Source organism: Crocodylus siamensis, chromosome 1 (genome assembly GCF_052110815.1).
Source record: "Crocodylus siamensis isolate JL-2025a chromosome 1, ASM5211081v1, whole genome shotgun sequence".
NCBI lineage: Eukaryota > Metazoa > Chordata > Crocodylia > Crocodylidae > Crocodylus > Crocodylus siamensis.
Genome location: NC_143395.1, coordinates 296,553,588 through 296,576,249, shown reverse-complemented (window position 1 = coordinate 296,576,249; position 22,662 = coordinate 296,553,588). Strand labels below are relative to the sequence as shown.

At 39.6% G+C, this 22,662-nt stretch overlaps 1 protein-coding gene across 2 annotated transcripts in view; it reads left to right on the top strand.

Moving 5' to 3' along the window:
* The window catches only part of TSGA10 (testis specific 10), a 56,507-nt gene extending 37,563 nt beyond the window's left edge, over nucleotides 1-18,944 (top strand). For both annotated transcript variants that reach the window (XM_090065208.1, XM_090065197.1), the window contains 5 exons: nucleotides 2,549-2,758; nucleotides 3,894-4,096; nucleotides 4,437-4,547; nucleotides 11,777-11,911; nucleotides 15,293-18,944. In XM_090065208.1, coding sequence (XP_089921334.1) covers nucleotides 2,549-2,758; nucleotides 3,894-4,096; nucleotides 4,437-4,547; nucleotides 11,777-11,911; nucleotides 15,293-15,317 — 684 coding nt within the window. In that variant the 3' untranslated portion in view covers nucleotides 15,318-18,944. The remainder of the gene's footprint in view (nucleotides 1-2,548; nucleotides 2,759-3,893; nucleotides 4,097-4,436; nucleotides 4,548-11,776; nucleotides 11,912-15,292) is intronic.
* Nucleotides 18,945-22,662: the final 3,718 nt, after the last annotated feature.

Genomic DNA, 22,662 nt, shown 5'->3' with positions numbered 1-22,662 from the left:
CACCCTGCTGCAGTGTGGTTTTATCTAACTGTGTGTGCACTTTAAATGTCTGAAAGCTTCACCTCATACAATGCCCTACAGCATACCCAAATTATATGTAAATTTTTTATCATATATTCCATTCCTCTCCCAGTTCTTGCTTCAAGTTCTTCTGTCCTCCATATGGGGCCTGACATGGTACAAAAATCCACTTTCTAACACTGGTTCTGAAGAATTGCAGAGGGGAGTGGGAAGAGTGGTCCAAAAAACATTTAGAACATGGAAACCAGTTCTTACTGCTTCATGAAGTAGACCAGAGAAGCCCAGTTGTTGCTGGTGTCCAGTTAAGAAGTGGGGGCCAACTTTTTGGCAGGTGTGTCACAAGTTAGGTCCTCACCCCCTAGGTTCCATTCTATTCCCCTTTTCCTGCCTGATCAAATGCTCTTTCTGCTTCCTGCCCTATGTCCCTGCCCAATCTGCTACTCTCCTTTTTGATTCCTGCCCTTTCTGCTGCTGTGCTGCCAGTCCCTTCTCAGTCTACCACGCACCATATATATAGATGCTGACTGTGCCACTTGTGGCCACCCCTGAATTAATGGTTTTATACAGCAGAGCATAGCATTGGCAGTACAGCACAAAAAACTCTTGCTACAGCAGGTGACCAAATTTTGGGAGATCCGGAAAAACAAAATTGCAGTTTTGCTTGCACTGGCAAGGACATGTTTCTTTTCACACTGAGACACACCTGGCAAACCACAATGCTTCTATCCCAGCTGGGCTTAGTTCTCTGCCCCTTGGAGGATATGTATCCCCCCCAACTCTTAACTCAACTCTTAGTCTCAATTCTTCCCCTCAAGTGAGGTTTCCCTTGCTACAGTGTAGCTTAACAGTCATCCTGAAGTCCACTGCAAGGCCTTTCTTCCCTCCAGAAAAGTTCTAAATAACCAAAGTCCTACTCAAAGTATGTCTACATGACACAATGAAATGCTATGCAGAGATCTCTGTATAAGTTAACTCGAGTATTGAAAATGGTGTGGTTGTGGTAGCTTGCGGACCAAAGCTATAAAGAGCACCATTAAGGTGGCCCATGCCAAATCTGGCTTGTTCAAAGCTATCCAGTATATCTCTGCTTAATACTTCATTGTGCAATGTAGCTATAACATCAGGTCTAGAGGCAGTCAGGCTCTGAGATGGGGGCAGCTAGTCTGCTCTTATTTCCTGCCAAACTTTCTTTGAGCTCTCCTTTTTAACACCTTTTGGCTGGCCTGATGGCCAGATGCACTTCGCATAGCCCTTATGAGTATGAGATCTGCCAATCAAAAGACTGGGCTTAGCCCACATGAAATTCTAATGGGAAGACCCAAGAGGCTTCCTGCCTCGCCACCTGTTGCCTCCCACTTTTGCGTTATATGATACCTTTTACAGGTGCCAGCCACAGTGTTTATGTTCAATAAATCCCTTTGTGGTGTTTGTATATCCTATCACAACCCTAAACTCATTTAACTTAAGCCATCAAATCTACTTAAGTTGATCTACTGGGATTTCATTAGATGGATAACATCTTTGATTTAATGATGATAGGAGCTCAGCTGGTGACTTCAGGACAAAAATAGTAATTTGTTAATATGTAATTAATTTTTCAGGTACTCAATACAGCCCTATATTCCTTGTGCCCTTCCAGGGCATGAGAGTTTAGTTTCCAAAACTAAACATTGGCAAACCAAGAAGGAGAGTTAGGGTAACACTTTCCACACAGCTTTTACACTATTTCCATTAATCCCAATCGTAATGTGTACTTCAGGGAGATCATCATATCTTGTTACTTCCTTAGGTGGGAACAACCTTATCTTATTACCACCCCCATGAACTATTCTGTGTCATCTTTTTGCCTGTCAAAAACTAAAACCACAAGCACCAGCCCTTTTAGGATCAGACAAGACAGTTACTTTTATGTTTCTGTGATTGGGCCAATTAGAAGCATATTCAGAAGAAAAAAGTAGGCTATGTTCAAATAAAACACCAGTTCCAAATGCCTGTAGTGAGAGAAATAATGGCTTTCTGCTTGTGCATGCCTCTTCTGTATGATTCTGTCACCTCTGTAGCAGTGCCTTTTATAGAAAACAGCAAGGTAAGTGTTACAGGATCTAAATATTTATTGATTGTTCATTTTCACTGTATTCAACTTTTTTTTATTGTTAAGATATGAAGTTTTGTTGAGATTGAATGTGGGACTGAAAGCAGGATTTTAAAGACTGTCAGCATTGCAAACGTTGCAAAATCCTAGACAAGGTTTTAAAACCATGAATGACAGCTTTTATGATCAGAAGCAACAAGATTTTTAAAAATTATTTGTTATGAAGGATGGGAAAAGTTAATACTTACTTGAAAAGATTTTAAAACTTACTCTACATTATTTTACAGGTTCTAATATTTTACGAAAGAAACTGTAGGGTTGTTTTTCAATTTCCACAGAAAATTTCCTAACATGTGCCATAATTATGAATTTTTAGGACTTGGGTACTCTTGATTAATTTTCTTTTAAATGTAGACAACCAATTTGTTTTGGCAGCATTTAGCAACAGAAAAAGCCTACAAGTCACAGATTTCTACCTTAAGCAAGTCTCTTGTAAAAATGGAAGAGGAACTTCAGAATATACAGCTGGAGAAAGTTTCTGTACTTGCAGATCTTGCATCTGCACGAGAAGTTTGCATTAAATTAGACTCTAGCAAAGAGCTATTAAATCGGCAACTAACCTCTGCAACACAGGAAGTGGAAAGGGTATGTAAAATAATAACATTGTGGAAGAAGTTTCTATTTGAAAACAAAAATTTAATTAATAGAAAAAGCTAAATTCCTTTTGTGAATTAGCCTATTTAGGGTTTTTTCCAAATTTACTATTTTTCTTTGGTGTCTCAGTTTTTTTGGATGTTCATCTTGACCCGTTTTAAAAAGGCCTGGCACCTCTCAAAATGGCAGACCTTCAACATTTGAAAAAGGCAGATGTCTTTTAGGTGTTTCAAGATGGATAGAGGCACCTAAAATTATTATTAACTTCTAAAAGGGTAAGCGTTGGATTTTAAATCCATGTACTCGTCAGCCTTCTTTGAAGGAGCTGGCTGTTATTTGAGAAGTCTTCCAGAAAGGACACCAAGATCCCTAAACTTGTAGGCTCTTGTAGAATAAGGCCTGTCATATGTATTGTGCAATTCCTTTTGTCAATAAACATTTTTTTTAATTGCCTAAGTTCTAAAAACTATGGGTGCTGATTCAGATTACCAGTATATTTTTATTATAATTCTGTTTCTGTGCCCTCCTCACTTTTTGGACTTTTAGTTTTTGCTCCTCTGTCTAACTCAACTAAATTATTTCACTTCTGCTTCACTGGCTTCCAGCAGCCCTCATCCTTCATGTTGCTTCTGATTTCTGTTTATAACAGGTGGTCTCCCTTTGATAATACTGTTGTGTAATATGACAGTCTCTTTGTTGGAAAATTAGATTATTTGTTCCAAATCTTGCATATTTTGCTGGCCTTTCGTACTTTCAGAATGTGCAAAGTATTCTGAGAGCTTTTGATAGATTCATAGTGTAGCGATCCAGCTGAAATTGTCAGATATCTAATATGCCACTGCAAGTCCTACTGTAGTCTGACACCCCCGTTATATTGGGGCATCAAAGATTCAGTCTACGGGCCAGATCCAGTCTGCGTAGCCTAATCATCTAGCTCATGGTGCTGCCTGTGAGTCTCAGACCAGTCTTGTGCCTCTGGGCTGAGGAATCTGGAAGTATCACCAGGTAGTAAAAGAGCTTGAAACTTGAGAAACTGATTTACAGTTTAGCAGACATATTGTGATACAGGTCATTGATGAGTGATCACTAGCATAAATGGAATTAAATGCAAATATTTGTTTCTCAGCTGCGAAATGAATGGGAATCATCCCGCTCTGAAATAGAACTCCTTAGAAAACAGCTGGCAAATGAAAGAATCTCTATGAAAAACCTGGAGTCTTTGCTGATGTCCAGTCGAGAGAAAGAATTTCAGGCACAGATAATAAAACAAGAAAAGGAGTCTGAGATTCAGCTTCTTAAAGAGCAGCTTTCTCTAGCTGAAAACAAACTGTGAGTAAATAAAACTATTTGGTTATCTAGGCTGAAGTGACTTGTCTTTCTTTTTTCCCATGTATGTACATATACTGGTTATTTATTTAGTTTCCTCTTGACTGGTCAGTGTTCTTGGATTACCTTAAGAGTAAAAGAAGGCCAAAAAGTAGAGTTGTGCCCATGACTCAGCAGCTGTGCTGTACCATACAATATTTTCCCCTTCAGATTATTAACTCCTTTTTTTAATGCTGTTTATATCAACTGTACTCTTTCTGTCCTTGGTAACTTTGCATAATTGTATGTATTGTTATATTGGGATGGTTACCACAGTCAGATGACAATTTTGTGTACTTTACAGTGCTATGCAAAGTCGAGAATTTGCCCAGCTCAGAAATACAACATCTCAATTAGAGTCTGATCTAGATATCACTAAAAGACAGCTGGGGACAGAGCGCTTTGAAAGGCAAGTGTATGTTTTTATATTATTTATTCTTTTTCATTTTTATTTCTGGTTAACTACATTGTACTTAAGTAAGACTACTTTGGATTAAATAAAGGTTGCTCACGTGACCTCAGGAAGTATCATGAGCAAATGTGTAAAAGAGTGTATGTAGCCTTGTCCATGTGGCACTTCAGGCTAGCTAATTAGTGCAGCTTAGTATCAGTGTCAATTATCCCATGCTAATAAACCTGGCTGAGACAGCATTCAGACACAAGTACCTTATTTTAAGTTTAAGAAGCACCCCAGCCAAACAGCATGGCGTGAGTGAGGGCTGAGCTGCCGGTAAGTTTGCCATGTAGATGTGACCTTAGCCTCTCTGTAAGCACTTCCACTGCTTATTTTCTCTTTTTCCCCTGCTGCTAAATTCAGCAGTTGGGGCGGGAGGGGGGAAAGGGAGAGGGGAAGTGGGGGTGAAATGCAGCAGTGTTCACCTCCTGGCCTCTGGAGGAGTATAAAAGCAGTGGCTTTGGCCACAGCTCATAGGAAGCACCTGGTGATATAGAGCTTACCACTCAGATGGAGCTCTGGCAGGAGCCTGTGCTGATCATATGGCAAGCTTGATGCACATGTGGGCACAGCCAAAGGAAGGTATGACTGTATTGATGTATCCCCTGGAGTCACCTTTGCATATAATTACTCAATATATATAATTTGCATATAATTACATCATCATGCTTCTTTTATCCAACTACAGATGTGTGAATTATTAAATCTAGTCCATGCTAGCAAGTCCCTTACTTCCTGGTATCTGTTTCCTCATGAATAAATAGGGTTGCTTTTTTTTATTTAACTCAAGGGTTTGTAAAGTTTAATTTATTTATGTTTCTGCAGTGTTAGAAAGCCTCTTAAGAAAAGTGAAATAGAAATGAGGATTTACAGAATCTGAATCAGAGGACTTTTTTCTCTGATCTTGTAGCCAGAACAAACCTGCAAAATTGTGGGGTGGTAACAAAAATATTAATTTAAAAACTAGAGCTTCTGCAACTCTGTAAAATAGAAAATGGTACCACTTGCAACCAGATGGATTAGTGGTGTCTTGGTAAAGGAAAAAAAAGCTCCTGCCAGTTCCGTTGCTCTTCTCCTCTTCAGTCTTCTGTGCATGTGGATCTCACTCATGATGCTTTCTCTGCAGAAGAGTTCAGAATGTTTTCTTCAGTAGTGCAGGGTAGGTGGCACATATGCACTTGTTTTTTTCCAATTTGCAGAACATAAAGGGCAGAGAATTGTAACCACCGCTTGGCTCCTCTGCTCACTGCTTGACAAAGAGTTGGCACAACCTCTGTGTCTCTTGTATTCTTCTAGGCTGTATGGACAGGCATTACATTTGTGCTGGGAAAAAATTTTTCTCTCAGCACAAAAAAATGTACAGCCATTCAGTGGCCTTCCACAGGAAAATTAGAGCATTTCTGACCAGGAATATCTCTCTTTTGCATTTACTTCAACAGTTGTATACATCTTTCAGGTAGTAAAGACCACTGGTATCTCACAGTCATCTTCTCTCCTGCCATCCTGAAAGGAAACAGAGGGAAGGAGGCAGAAGACTGGCTCCTTGATAGGCTGCCTGTCCAGGAGAGACCTATCTAGGAGCTCTGTGGAGACCCTAATGCCAGTGCCAATGCTCCTGGTCACTGAAAGACTGGGTCACCCTGGCTGACCACAGTCTGTGCATGGAAGAGGATGGCAGCCCCTGCAGTTCAACTTATCCCTGCTGCCCCAAGGATGAGTGGGGCCATGCTACCTCAACCCCTTTGCAGGGCAGGGAGTAATCCTGATCTCTGCAGGGGGTTGAGAGTGGAAAGGGTAAGGACAGCAGTTATTCTCACCACTGCCAGCCTTAGGGGCATTTTCCAAATGTTCTTAAGTCACCATCAGGCCTCTGCAGGAACAGACGGCTACACCTGCAGTCTACAGGAGAAGGGAGATGAACTCTTATGTTGACTTGTTGGCACCAATTTTCTTTTCTGAAACCACATAATAGGAAACTGGAAAATCAGCCATCTAGAGAGAGTATAGAACCCTTCAAGTCAGTACCACAAATATACTACTATTGTCAAATAACCAGGGATCCTGGTTTTCTCTGATTAAAAAAAAATCCCCAACTTTTGGATTCAAAAAAGTAAACAAAATTCCATATTTTTCCATGATTAAAATAAAACATATATATCTACATATTAGTGGCATTTTATTTTAATCGTGGAAAAACGTGGATTTTGGGTTACTTTTTTTAATCCAAAAGTTGGGGATTTTTTTTTTTAAATCAGAGAAAACCAGGATCCCTGTAGATAACTTAGCACTAGCACAATAGGCACAACTATGTGTTGCTATTTTGCATTCAACTAATACAGCAATTACTGCTTGCACATTTGTCATCAGCACTAACTCGTTTGGTACTAAAGCTTGGCTTTGTGGGCTCGTTTGGCACTGAAGCACTTTGTGCCAAGTCAATACAGCATCTACTCGACCAGTGCACAAGTAGTGGTATCTTTAAAGTTGATGCCCTCTGGAGCTGGCCTTCTTAGTTTGATAGACTTGTAAATAACCCCAGAATCAGCTTCTCTGCTTTTGGAGTGCTGCTGAAGCAGGGGTAAGTTGAGTGGGGCCCCGGCCGGGTGGGACTTACCTGCTGGGGAGGTATGCCCCCAAATAATTGTTTCTCCCTTTGACTCAATCTCCCTCCAGTCATTTGCCCCAGCACACTAACCATTCTCATTGCCCTCAGCTGAACTCTCTCCATTTGTCCACACCCTTTCTGTAGTGGAAGGCCCAAAACTGCACGCAGTACTCTAGATGTGGTCTTACCTCCCTTGATCTGCTGGCAACGCTCCTACTAATGCAGTCCAATATGTTGTTAGCATTCTTTGCAACAAGGGCACACTGTTGAATACCCTTGCCTTTGGGGAATTGGTGCAAATTCACTTTCTCCTCCAAGTACTTAGAAATGGCTTCCTTGAGGACCTGCTCCATGATTTTTCCAGGGACTGAGGTGAAGCTGACCAGTTTGTAGGTCCCTGGATCCTTCTTTCTCAAAGATGAGCACTATATTTACCCTTTTCCAATCACCTGGAACCTCAACCAATCACTGTGAATTTTTAAAGACGGCTAGCAGTTCTGCGGTCACATTAACCAACTCCCTCAATACCCTTGATTGCATTTTGTCTAGCCTCATCGACTTGAACATGTCCAGCTTTTCTAAATAGCCCATAACCTGGGAAATCACAGATGCAAGGTCCATAGAGATTTTCTCATTCTTCTTTGTACCGAGTCACTCCACAGGAGCAGCAGAGTTTAAGTAGAAAGAAAAAGGTGATCTTCATAACAAGTCATTTCCACTGGTGTGAGTTTCACCATCTTCTCCAGAAGAAGCATTTGGATCAGTTTTTATAGATCAGCTTTTCAAAAACCTGTAAAAAGAGGATTGACATACTTAAGATCCAATTTAAGTTAGTAAACTAAAAAATATATCAACTTCAATTAGCTGCCCAGAATATAGTACCTGTGCCTATTAATGAGACAATTCTGGAACATGGAGAGGATTTGTGGGCCGTCTCCAGCATCCATTTCTGTTATTTCAAAATGAGTAGATGGGACGTACCAGGATTTGAATATTTTTATTTTCATCTGGCACCTTCCTTTTTTGCTGTCATGGCAGGTAGTGAAGAGCCCAGACAAGAACCAGGATCCACCCAGAGTGATGATAAAGAACCAAAAAAGCCTGGATGAGTTGTCTCTGATTCCCTGCAGGCTAAGTTTGCCAGCTGTTGAGTGTTGCAGCGTGTATAAGCTCACAGCAAACAAAATGGGGAGGAATTTAAAGCAATGGCCACAGGGAAATGTTACAAGGAGAGGCCTTTGTCAGCACCTGGTATCTCGAAGGAAGTACAAACACTAGTTCAAGACTTACCTTTTGAGGGTCAAAATCTATTTAAGTTCAAATTGATGAAGCATATATCCTGTAAGGAACTGTAGTCTACCCTTTGGTAATAGGAGAGGCATACTTCATCTTTTAAAAAGAAGAGATACAGACTTGTAATCAACAATCACAACCAGCTCTTCCAACAAACTTTTCTGTTTCACAGCTGTAGACCAACTTAAGAATAGACTAAGCTAGAGAAAAGCTTGTGCTTTATTTTCTCTATTGGCACTTTTTGTCAGGACATTAGTGGAAGTGTCAAATTTGATTATATAGTTGAGGATACTGGACTAGTTTATACAGGTATTTTATCCCTAATCTATACAGATATTTCTATTAATCTTTTTTCTCTTTTGCTCTTTAGGGAGACCTGGCCAGAAATTACAGAAAACCAGTGATTCTTGTAGGTCATCCAAATGGATGTAATGTAGAGTAAGGATGTCAAACTTGTCTTGGACCAGGTCCAAACCCCAGGGCTCTTCTGCATCAGATCCAAGACACCAGAGGCAACTGCAGGAGGTCTAGTGGGGGCAGCAGGGGTCAGGGCAGTGGGGACACATGGCAGCAGCAGAAGTCTGGGAGCCATAGGGTGAGTGTGTAGTATCTGTACAGACCTCACTTGTCCCCCTGCCACCAAGAGCCAGGGCTATCAGGGCCCAGAGACCCTGAAGTCTGTGACAGGCTCTGCCTCCTAGCTTTGTTCCCCTGTAGCCTACCAGTCTGGATAGAATGGCACCACATGCCATAACATTTGATGCCCCTGCCATAGAAGGTAGATCGAAACAAACTACCTCAGGTACCAAAAGCAGTATAGCTACATTAGCAAGGTGCTCCAAGCTAATTTTGATACTACTGAGAGTTCTTTTGCCATCTCAGCTGAATGAGATGCTTTGGCAAGTCTCCTAGGCTTTTTATTTTATGTGGTAACAAATCCAAAGATCCGTGGAGTAACTAGGGTTGGGCAACCAGGCCAACTGCCCCAAGTGCCAGCTTGGGAGGAGTGAGGAGACCATAAGAAATGGCTGCCTCCAACACAATCATAATGGCAGCAGTGACAGAAACCAGAAGTTGCCACTACCCCTGTGTGGCAGCTGCCTTGGGCACTTGGCCACATGGTTATGACTCTGGCAAAGATAGATTGGTGTTAGAGACTATCAAAGCAAATAGCAGATTGGATTAAACAATATATAAAATCGTATATAAACATAAATTAGAACCTCTAGCATACTCAGGACATATTCAGTTACAGCACAGGTAATTTCACTAGTCTGTTTTAACAGGACTCCAATTTTAGCAGGAATTTTTAGATGGTCCTTGATTCACACATTTATCAATTTCTAGCTTTTAGTGGCAGACTCATGATTGATGCTCTGCTAGAGTGTGATTCTGGAATCCTTATTTAAATGAACTCTTAGCTCCCACCACCAGAGAACCACATTACTAACTGATCATGATGAGTGTGATCTGCATACACACAGAATTGAAGGGAAAAAGAACAGCTATATACCTTACAATAACTGACTCTTTGAGATGTTTTGTGTATGTAGATCCTGTCATCTGCCCTCCTGTCAGCTCTGAATCATTTCATCTGGATTCTGAGCAGCAAAGGAACTAAGTGTTTGGAACCATTCCTCCCTTTATGCCCTCAGAAGGGGAAAGACAGAGGCATGCAGGGCACATGCACAATCTTCTAATTGAAACTGCACTTGAAAATGTTCTAAACTCTTATGTATGGGGCTCACACACACTATGGGTAAAGTCCACATGTGCAGAATATCTTGAAGAATATCAGTTACTAAGGTGAGTAATATCAGTTACTAAGGTAGTAACTGCAGTCCCTTTCTTTCTGCTCCCGTCTATTGGATATGCTGGTTATAATGCATACAGATAGTCAAAAGGAGGGGAGGAGTGAAAGTAGAGAGGAAAGGAGCATAGAAATTGAAGAATGGAAATGTGAAGAGGAAAAAATAAGAAAGGAGGAGAAAAAGGAATTAGAAGCAGTGGAAATGTAGAGGCAAATGTGTGTGGGTACAGTATATTATGAAGTATTTTGAACCCCCCCACCTAAAACAGTAAAGATTTACCAAGCTCTCCTACAGAGAAGCATGTATTAAATAGCACATCAGCCTCTTGATTGTATTTGTATAGCTCACAATCTTATAAATAAGGCAAAAAATTGAATAATAATAATTGAATCTTTGTTGACATTCCAAGACTAAAATATATTTTTAAATGGTTTGGTTTCTCTAAACTGGAGTCATTTATTTGCCATACAAACTCAGAAAATTGTTAGAAGTGCTAAGGAACCCTAGCCATCGGGACCTTTCCATGATAAATCAGGAAATCCTGATAAAAGGCATGCAGCATCATTGCAATTCACCTCATATAAACAATGACACCACCTATTGGTATTTTTGCACAAACTCATTTCCTGAAGTGTTTTGATAGAACAATGGCTGACAACATTTTTAGGCTGTGGGCCCCAATGACCCAACTCAGTTCAGAGGTGGGTGGGCGCAAGAAGCCATCTTCTTCCCGCCATGGCACCATAACCCATGACCACATTGTGTGCACTATATGAAAGAGATACAGCAATAATAGTTTCTTCTACTTACAGGATGAAGCCAAAAGTAAAATCTGTAGTGATCTATGAGGATCACAGCAGTAGGTAGCCTTAACTCCCTAGCTACTTCTATTCAGCTAGTACAAAAAAAAATTGTTTTCTTTATGTTGCCTTTCAAAAGCAAGGTGCATATTATATTCCAAGATGTGTTGTATGTGAGAGAATATGGTACATTATAAAGTAATAAGTAACACATAACTGGACAGCTGTAGACAACTGGAGTTGCCATCACGTCATGGTAGCTATCATGTGACTCTTAGAATGCAAGAAAGGAAGCTCTGACCATCAGGAAACTGAGCTTATCCTGAAAGTTATAGAATTTTTAGCTTCTGTCTGGAAAACTACCAAAGAAGAAGTGCAAGTTTCTCTTATAGTAAATGATATTTCTAATGGTGCAGAATAGTGCACAGGTTGAACTGGGTATGTGATCTGATCTGACACAAGATTTCAACCTACAACCTTTTATCTAGAGGCTGACAACATATATAATTTAAATGTATATATGCAGTCTAAAAAGAAGTAAGTGTGTGTGTGTACACATCTTTTTAGATTGCATATCCACCTTATAAGAAAGAACTATCTTAGGTCTAAAGAATAGCTGTATGGAGAAGATTTACTGCTTAGTAGATGTCACCTTTGAAATACACTACCATTTTAATTTAGGGAACGTGCTGTACAAGAACTTCGCCACCAAAATCTTACTTCTACTTACCAGTTAAATTCTACATTAAGGACATCCTCACCTGAAACCCCCCTCCATAGGTGTCCTGATTGGACCCTGGACCGGTCCTTGGAAGGGTAAGTAGTTCAAGTATATTCCAACTCCTGACAGGGAAAGAAAACAGAGACTTAAATTGTGAAATGTTGGGGGCAACAGAAGAAATACTGCGACCCATGGATTACATAAAACTAGGGTGCAGTCTTAAATTTATTTGATTCCAGCCCTAAAACATTCAGGCTTAGCAAGCCACCTGCTGGAACTCCTGTCTTTAGATGTACCTTATGCTTTTTGCCTACCCTGCTGTCTCTTATTTCTAAGAAAGTGGGATTGGGAGTGACTTGTTAAATTGACTATGATGTCCTGCAGCCAGCCAGGTGGGTTTCTTGTAAACTAGAAATGTTCTCAGAGACATTCTGCCCAATGCAGTTCGAAGATCCATAAGGAAAAGACATTGTAAAGGTGCTCAACTAATATAGTGGTGATCATTACAGAAACTTTTCTAAAAATAAATATGTTTCCATTGGTTCTTGGGGAGGAGAAAACAGGAGAGCTTTTTCTCTAGAACCTTTAAATGTATGTGGATACCCAGTGCTACTTTGGATTCTACATCTTCTTTCTCTAAATCTATTAAAATTGTATAGATTTCCTAACCAATGATGAGATGCTAACTAATATTCTATAATATGTAGACTCAGTTATGTGCTTCTCCAAGAAAATTGACCTCCTTGGGGCCTTCCACACTTCTCAAAAGGATCCATTAGAAAGAAGAGCAGAATTGCCAGGAAATATGTTATATAACCACTCAGCTTCCCCCTGACAACATATATTTGCCATCTGCTGCATACCTGAAATTTAACAAGAGCTAGAAATGTGCTACTCATTTCAAGAGTCTGAAGGGAATTTCCTAAGGTTTTAACAGCTTTATTTATGTGGTTTACAACTCCTCGTGTTTGGGTGCCAACATTCTTAACCCTTCCATTGTGGTTCATGGAGCATTACCTACCTGTGCAATAAGTAGGTTCTCTTCCCAATTGTCTGTGCTTCTGGGGAAAATCTAGATAGCAACAATATGTAATCCAGAAGGTTGCCTTTGTCAGTATGACAGGATGAGGTTACACATTGCAATTAGCATGTGCTGAGAAATGCTAGTCAGTGTTTAAAGTTAGCATCTGCTGTGAGCAGTTGCATGTTAAAGGTTAATGCCCTCTCTAATGTGGACTGTTCTGAACTGCAGCTAAAGGGCTGGCAAACAGGGGTGTGGCTAGGAGCCACAAGTCTATTTTGTGTCTGCTCTGTTTGCCAATTCTCTAGGGCAAGGGATCTCCAACTATCAGGTGGGCCTCCCTGGGGAGACATGGAGTCATGTCAAGGGAAGTGCAAGCTGTGAGCCTTTTCTGAGGAGAGGGCAGCACCCTAGGCAGCAGGTAGGGAAGCTGTGGGTGGGGGAAACTGCAGCTTGGCACGAGTGTAGAGCACAGGACCAGGGGTGGCAGGAGTGCAGAGCTTGAAGTACAGGGATCACGGCCAGCGGAGCAGCAGGACTACAGAGTCCAGATTGGGGCTTGGCTGGATGTGGCGGGGAGCACCACGTGATGGCTCCAGGTGAGCTTGGCTCTGTTCTCTGCTTCCTGGTGGGGTCCAGTGGCTGCACGGCCAGGGAGCAGGGCCAGGGTGCAGGCTCCAGTGCACAGGGCTTTCCCTTTGGCAGCATCTGAATCACAAGAGCTGCATGTGAGGCTGAGCTGCTAGGGGCCCGCTCACGAAGTGGGCCCTCTGCCACCACATACAGTTCCCAGAACTTGCTGGAGCCAAGTGCCATCAGGAGGCTCCACCTGTGTGGGCCATGAGGACTCCAAGGGGCAGCCCTCTGCTGCTGCTGCTGCTGCTGCTGCTGCCACCATGGTGGGGTCTGTGTGCCATGGGGGGGACATCCAAACCCCCCCCGATACCCATACTTATACCCCACAACCTCACACACCCACATACCCTACACCCCCCACACCCAATCCCCCCCACACAATATACAAGAGTAAGATTTTTTTTGAGCTATTTTGCAGTTGCCTTTATTTACTCTGTTTACTATTCAAACATATGTAAATCAGGACAAAAATATTTTTTGAAATTAAATTAAAAATATTTTTAAAATAAGCATGCTTAATGAGAAACAGCTTAAATAAGAAATGAATCATTTTGTGACAATGGGAGAAAAGCGTCCAACCCATGAAAAGAGAGCATAGCTACAGAGGTTCCAGCAAAATACAGAAGTTGAAAATATGATGATGCTGTGGTGAGGCGCAGTCATTTTTTTTTCATAGCTCAGTGAGGCTCACTATGATAAAGTTTGAGAAACCCTGCTCTAGGGGCTGTATAAGCTACAGGATTGGCCCCCCTGCCAGCTCAACTGATAAAAGCTAAGTGTAAACCAATTTAAATTTGTCCACTAAGATTTTTCTATTGGTTTATCAAAGTAAATTTATATATATTTTTAGTTAAACATGTATAGCCTTTATATGCAAATAAACCCTTTGTTTTGAAAACAGTATACTTTCTGGGCTGCTATATTTCAGGTTTTTTCTTCTCTTTCCTTTTGTTTTTTGGGACTTAAATATACAAAGGTTAATTATGCTTCACATCATTCCATGTTCAGTTCTTAGACATTCTCACTTGGACAAACTAGAGGCAATTTGGGCTTGTCAAGGATTTTTTTTCACTAAATGTTTTTTGTCAGAAATTATTTTTTTCAAAACATAAACTTTGTGCGAGCATGCCACATTCAACAAAAGGTTCCTGGAAAACAGACTAGCCAGGGGGCTGAGGACTAGTAGGGCACTTTTCTACAATGTAGAAGACTCAAGTTTAGGTTTCTGCTCTACCCTGTTTGTATTTGGCAATTCAAACTTACTTTCCCACAGCCCAGATGAATGCCTTATTCACTGTTATTGGCTGTTCTGATGTGATTCTTTGATTCTTCACCTTCCACCTTTTTGGCTATTCATGAAAACAGCTGGTTGAGTGGTTGGATTGTGACTGTAGATTAAGTCAACCAATTATCATCTTCTCTTTTTAGTAGGATTGTGCTGTGGTTTCATAATTCGTAGTGTGTTACATTACTCTGCTGTAATACTACCTGTAGTGTAATACTACTCAAGTTTCCTGTGTGCTGTATAACTACTATTCTGCCTAATTAGTGGGAAACCATTATAGCTCCAGTTTTCAGAGGTGCTGGAATTGTGGTTGACTTCAAACAGCATTTGGCTACTCATGTCTTTTGAAATTGGGCAATTGGTGCCTAATCCTGTAAATCACCTGTAGGTGGAACCCCTGTTGAAGCAAATAGGAGTTCCACACAAAGAGCACTTGCAGGCCTAAGTCCTTAAATGTTACAAATATAAACTTCAGTATGGATTTCGCTATTAAATAAATATGAGAGTAATTATACAATTTTCCCCCTCTTCCAGGAATTCTACATTCAGAGACTTCTAAGGTTATTCAAGATGGCATGTGAAAAGATTCCGCTCATCCTCTAAAAAGATGGAAGTTTCAAATTTAATCAGGGTCTATTAAACATTTTCCCCTACTGAATACTAATTGATGTCAAAATCCACTTGAGATTCTTTTATTTTGTTCAATGGGAAGAAATTAGGTAATCTTTTATTATTTTGTACTATATCAGAAAGACACTTTGGAGGAAACAAGAAGAAAGGTATGCAACTGAAGTTGTTTATTGACAGATATTGCAAGGGAAATGTGTGTGTGTGTTCCAATATTAAAAATATGCTGGTGTAGAAGAGAAAATGAGGAAGAATGTAACAATATGAAACTTTTTAAAAGACAAAATTGCATATATTTTCCAGTTACAAACACTTGTTGCGAGTCTGTTGTATTTTTGCTGAGATGAGCATTTACACTTGAGAGGATGTACCAACCTTCTCTTTTGGGGGCAACAGAAGATTGGGGATCCAATTTTACTCTTGGTTGAAGTCTATGAAATTACACTATCATAAAACTAGGGTGTGTGAAAGAAGAATTAGGCCCCAAGTCCGTATTATGATCGCCTTAATTTTGTGTTTTTTCACCTATGTCAGAATTGCACATTAAATAGCACCTATGTGCACGGTAATTGCTATAGTTTTGTGCGATGCCACAGAAACAGCACGTTGGTTATAATTCTGAATAATCAGTGTCCAGGCATTAGACAGGAATACTTCGAATTTCTCCTAGAACTGAATTAATATTCATACCAATCCAAAATTTCTTCTTTTAGACATTATTTGCACAGACTATACATACAGCCCATGCTTGTAAAATGGGATTCTTTAGGGGTCAGTAGTGGAGAACACAAGTGGGGGCCCTACATGTCCTCATACTACCCAGTCCTGAAGGCATAAAAAGTGGACAGGCATAATGGTCTTGGCTTCTTTGTACTTCCAGCCAGAAAGAATCTCCAGTGTCTGTCTGCTACCCATAGGTATCAGTTTTATTTAGAAAATATTTTTAAAAAAATGTAACAACTAATCAACCTGTTGGCAATATTTATCAAAAAAGATTATTTTTGTTAAATAATTTCTTATGAAGCGAAATCTCCAGGTTTTAAAACCAGTTCTGTTTGTGAGATGGCTGATAAGCTTATTAAATATGTCTTTTTGCCTAGGGAAGGCAGTATTCCAGAAAAATGTTCAACATGGAATTGTTTCCAAAATGCATTCATAAAACCAAGATGCTTATTTGAGGTTTATTTTTGTTGGAGCAGTCAGTGAAGAGTGTGTTAAATTCTGTAAGCCCTAAGTTATACTCAGCTAGTGCTCCAGTAAAGTGGGATGTTACTGTTGGAAGTCAGTTTTTATCAGTTGCCAAAAGACTTCACATTTCATGTTAAAGTACTGGGACTATAGCATTGACTGCACTGCATTGTAATGCTTCAGTATTGTATTATGTAAAAATATTGCTATATTTATTAAGCAAAGAAAACATTCTGCTCTGCTGGTGTCTTAAAGCTTATATATTTCTTAGTTTGAATAAATGCTGGTACTGAATGCATAAGTTACTAAATTACATTTTGAATTCAAAAAGCCATTTATGGAAATAACCACTATTGTGGCCATGTTACCTGTGTTATACGGTATATGTTACAAATGTTTTATATAAAAAAGACATTTGGGAGCAGTGCTTAATTATTGAACATTTTATTAATATTGTGCTAACTTCCTATTGAAGTTTTTAAAATGTAGATGAACATTATTTGTAATGTAGATGATAAATATCTGGGTTTTTTAATATACTTAAAATATAAAAAGAATAAAAAATGTAGTGACTTGTTGACATTAACAAATAATTATTAAGAGGGCCTGGGGGTCTTTAAGGGGAGGCTGGATGAACACCTTGCCGGGGTCATTTGACCCTAGTACTCTTTCCTGCCATGGCAGGGGGTCGAACTTGATGATCTGCTTGGGTCCCTTCTGACCCTACCGACTATGAAACAAATTCATAATACAATAATAATTATTGTGAGGCAGACACAAGTTTGGTAGATTTTTATTAAACTCTTTGAAGTAATTTTATAAACTTGTCATTAACACATGGATTCAACATGAATGTGGAAGTCCAGGTAAAATATTCTCCCTACTGTAAGCCCCTTATATTGTTGTTATTTCTATGCTAAGAAACAGTGGGCATTTTTACTTAATAGAACCTGATATTTTATGTTCAATAATCCTCCATTTGATTTTTTTCTGTAATTTTTGTGATGACTTAACGTCCTTCTGGCCCCAGTAACTGATTCATCTTTCCAATTAAGTAAAGTCACCCCTTCCTATCTAGTGACACTCATTGCTTCTGAAACCTATTGTTTTGCTGTGAACTATATAAATCTTATCATTAAAAAGTTTACTTCAAAGAGCCTTTTAAGAAGTGTTTTGATGAATAATGTAAAAAAATTGAACACACACTCCTTATATATATAATTACACACGCACTTGTGTGTATTCATAAACATAAAGATTCCCTAACTGCAAAGCCCTATTTTTTATATTCAGAAAACTTGGTTTTAATTTTTGAGACCTGATTCTACAATCTTTCCTTAAGTGACTAGTACTCAGCCCCATAAGCAGTCTCATTAGCATTAATGGGAATATTTCCATTAAATACAGACTGCAGGATTAGAGTTAGTATTATCTTCATCCTCACTGGGCTGCTTTTAGACTGAAGATTCTGCTCCAGCCTCAGAAGTTGAGAGGGAAGGAATAATTTGTGTTATTCTGAGGTGATACTGCTCTCAGATTTTTAAAAAATATTCTTGATTAATATGTCTAATGTAGGGCATGAGGATGGAGAGGTTAAAGAGAATGCCAAGGACTGCACATAGTGTTTGAAAGGGTTTTGACAGGGATCTGTACTGGTACCATCAATACACGTAATCAAATATAAGATCAGAAAATGAAAGGAAGAAGAGAGTATGAAAAGATGACAGGAATAAACTGAACTTGCTTTAGTTTGAAAATCAGAAATGTCATCTGAGCCAAAACCTAATTACTGACACCTTTCTGATATGATTGTTCCTAAAGAATGAGTGGATTTAGATGGCATTAGGTCATTGGACATTGTATGTTTAACAGTAACAGTATATTCTAAAAGGCTTGAGACTATTGTTACTTTATATGAGTCCATTACAGCTTGCTTCATTTCGTAAGTGGAATGTAGGTAGTGAACTAAAACAATACAGTAGTCATAATTTTCTACCACTTTTGACAACGGCCTTTTAACCTTTAACAGTATATTCCTATTTTTTCCCTTAAAAGAAGAATGTATATGAATATATCCAGATTTAAATGTTTATATAACTTTTTACTGTGGTGTATTTTTTCTCATACTGTGGGATCTTGGTGGTGGGACAGTTTTGGTTTTTTTGTCATTGTATTTTGTTTGGAAACAAACCTGTGCAAAAATAATCCATTTTATTTATCATTAATCTTTTGCTTGTACGTTGTGATATTTAGATATGCTAACAACGCAAATTTGTGTTATATTTTTATATTTCACATAATCATTTTATTTACAAAAATATTTATTTTTCATGTAATCTGACTTAAAAATGAAATTTTATGGATTTTTGCTCAAAATTATATTAAATACGTTGAAATTGTATTTTACTTGTTTTCAACTATTTGTAATACTTTTGGGTTTGTGTAACAAAGCATGCTGTAATAGTTTAAAAGGTTTTCTTCCTCGGTTTTTTTTCAGCTGCCATTATTATGTGAACAGCTGTCAATCTCTGCTAATTTTTGATGAATTTGTCCAAGGTTTTTCTTTTTCATTGACTTCTGCTAACCCAAGGTAATGGACACTATAGCAAGGTTAAACCATTCACTGCACACTGCTGTTCAAAACCTCTTTCAACTTCTTTCCAGCAACCTCTACAAAAACATTTTTAAGAATTTTTAAATGTCTTGACTGATGGGATTTAATGTTTCGTCTTAAACTGAACTACCATATTTTTTCCTCCTTTCTCACTTATTGAAACCTGTATCTCTTGGCTGCTTCTAGACAGAGCCCCAGTGCTTCTGCCTCTGCCTCTGCCTCTGCCTCTGCCTCTGCCTCTGCCTCTGCCTCTGCCCTGGCAGGTGGTGTTTTTCAATTTCAGCTCTTTACCAGGTTTGTCTGCATTCTAGACAGACAAGGTTCCTTGGGTAAATGTGATATCTTTTATTAGACCAACTAAATACTTGGAAAAATTGTTCTTTGCAAGCTTTTGGGTACAAAACCATTCTTCAGGCACAGGGAGAGTTTGTTGCTTTGTGTTCTCTCCTGGGTGGAATGGAAGCCAGTATGCAAAATGCAGGTGTGTGTAAATACAAATATGTAGCAGAGAGGATCAAAGGCCCTGTCAGACAATAGGTTTGAGACAGGTTGTTCACGGCAGTGGGGATGGGTGGGGGTGTAATTTGAAGTGGTGAGAAAATGTAGCTGGTAAAATGCAGATGCGTTACCTGGGGTTATTAGATTATCAGCTGTTAAGCAGGTTATAATGTACCAGAAATCCAATGCCTATATTTAGTCCAATTATTTTTTGTATCCAGTAGTTTTATGAAGTGAAGTTTGTAGGCTTATCTACGAAAGGTGTTTTGTAAATTCTCTTTAAGGATTAGAATTGAGAGATTGAAGAGAGAGTGGTTATCTTGTAAGAAGGGTGCAACCACAGGTAGTTGGATGTTATTGTCTTTGATAGATATTTTGTATGCGCTCATTTTGTTACACAGTTATTATTAGCTTTCTCCTACATATTTTCCATCAGGGCATTTGGTGCATTGGATGACATAGTACATTTCTGGAGGTGCAGGTGTAAGATGTAGGAATGGTGATGGTTCTGTTCTGGGGTGTAGTTATTGTGGTGGAGGTGGAGATCTTGGGAGCTGGATTTTGTTGTGCCTGCAGTCGGGAGGCTTTCCTTTTGCTCATGAGGCCAACTGGTTCAGCCCAGACATGTCTCTCAGTGTAAGTAGTAGGCTGTACAGAGTAGCATAGCCTCCACCTGCAAGCAGGGCCACTTCATGTGCCTCTGAGTGTGTGGAAATAGAAAAATCCTTAATCTGGTAAACAGCTTATCAAATCTTAAAAATGATTCAATAAAACATCATAAAAAAGATTTGTGAACACACAGGGAAGGTTTATTAATTAACCAGTGTTTATATATGCACGTGTGTGTGCCACTAACATAAAATACAGAAAGAAGTTATCTCTGTATGAATATAAAGTTCCATAATATATCCAGATACCCGTATGCGGAATCTGGTTCTCCCAGAGTTTACAGAGGAATAGGGACTTGTCTCCCCGATTCATGCTGAGGAATCTTTGGAAAGGTAGAATATTTAATTCACAAGTACTATAATAAGTCAAGAAGTAGGGATCTTGGGGGAAGTATATGATAAATTAAGCATACAAACTTTCATCTGATCCACTAGACCTTGTTCATTCCCAGTCGAGGAAGCCTGTGAAAAGAAAGTGAAGTAGTGGCTCTTGTGACATCCAGATATGTGCCTGCTGAGCATGTGAAAGGAGATTTCTGCACTAGGTATTTCAAGGTGGATTTTGAATTTAGGACCTTTTCCAAATGGAAAAAAAAATTACCTGAGTTGGGAAAATATTTCAATTTTCTTATAAGATGGCGTAATTTATGTTGTACTAGGCTCAAAAATGTGTAACCTAAACAAATTGAGATAATGGCAGGAAATCTGTTATAGTAAGATGTGTTTTTAAGGAGGTAAAAGGAAAAAATTGTGATTTGTATATAATTAAACTTTTATTCAAATAATACGTATATAATAGTTTTAGTGTTCCCATGTAAAGACCATCTATAATTAACTGATTTTGCAGTTTATAAGCTGCAGTTTGTTTCTGCCCAGCCTCTCTGCAGCTTTCAGTCCTGACTTCATGCCCATTTAAGAGTCCATGAGAGAGTTCTGTCACATATGCCATATTTAATCAAAGAGGTTTTTTCCCCCTAGTCAACATGGACTTGAGTACTGGCCTGGGGCAGGTGGTGACACAGCTCTGGATTAGGCCTTTGGCTCAGGGTTGAAGCCAAAGATGAGCTACCACCTGCCCCAGGTCAGGGCAGTTTATACAATGGGGGAGGGGTCTCATGGTAGAGGGATGGTGGGGAGGAAACTCACAAGAGAGACCTGCAATATGCCGCTGCAGGTAGGGGGAAGCATGGGGAAGACCATGCAGCCTGCCCCACCCCACTGCTTGTCCTCCCCAGACAGGCAGGAAGGTGGGAGGCACAGGCATGGGGAGGATAAGCAGGAAGGGGCAGAGTTGGGAGGGCAAAACACAGGGAGAGTATGTGGTAGGTGGCCAAGGTACAAGTGGTGGGGGCACAGGCATGGGCATGGGGGGCCAGGGACAGGAGGGAAGGTGGTGGTGGGCGGGGTCTGGACCCTTCCTTGCTGCCACTGCTTTTGGGGGGAAGAATTTAAGATTACCCTCCAGCAGAATTATAACTTGCCATGTATAGAACCTATCTGGGGGCAGGGATCTTATCTTGTATGTGAAGTCATCTTGGATTTGGGTAAATACGGTATTTCAATGGATCTGGCTTGCAGCCAGGATTGGGTTGAAAGTTATTCTAATTCAGACTTCTCCTCTGCACAGGTTTGCAGCTGGCATTTCCATTGTCTTCTGTATCTCAGGGGGTGGAGAAGAACAAATATTTGTATCACTGTTCAAACACACACCTGTTTAATTACATAAAGAACACAGAAATACTCGTTGTTGCCAGAGTTGCACTGCAACTTATCTTTTGAACAACGTGCTTCTCAAGTTTCATAATCTCATAGACGTTAGGGGCTGGAAGAGACCTTGCAGATTTGATTTCTTTCAGCTCTTCTGCTTCTAGGTGTGTGACAATCAAGGCCAGAGAAGATAGCAAAATAAACAGAATAGGAAATAAACAGCAGCCGTGAACCATGAAGTGTGGTTGTTGGGGTTTGTTTGGTGTTTTTTGTGGGGGTGTTGTTGTTTGTAACTCTTCACTTACCCCTGTCTAACTTGATTTAAATTAGTAAAGCTAGTGAACAACTACTGTTTATTATACTGGAACATTTTAATTTTAGACAAAACTGCAACTATTTCCTATCTATGGTGATTTTGTTTTTTTCTTTTGGAATGCTGTGGTCAGTTACTATGGAAAAATAATCACTGTTTTACTCAGCACAACTGTTATGTGTAATTCAGCTCATCTTTTGACATGCCAGTTGAGCTGCTCTACAGTTATGGTTTGAACTTGTTTCTTATTTTAGGAGGTTTTGGAATACTTTCCCTCCCCCCTCCCCCC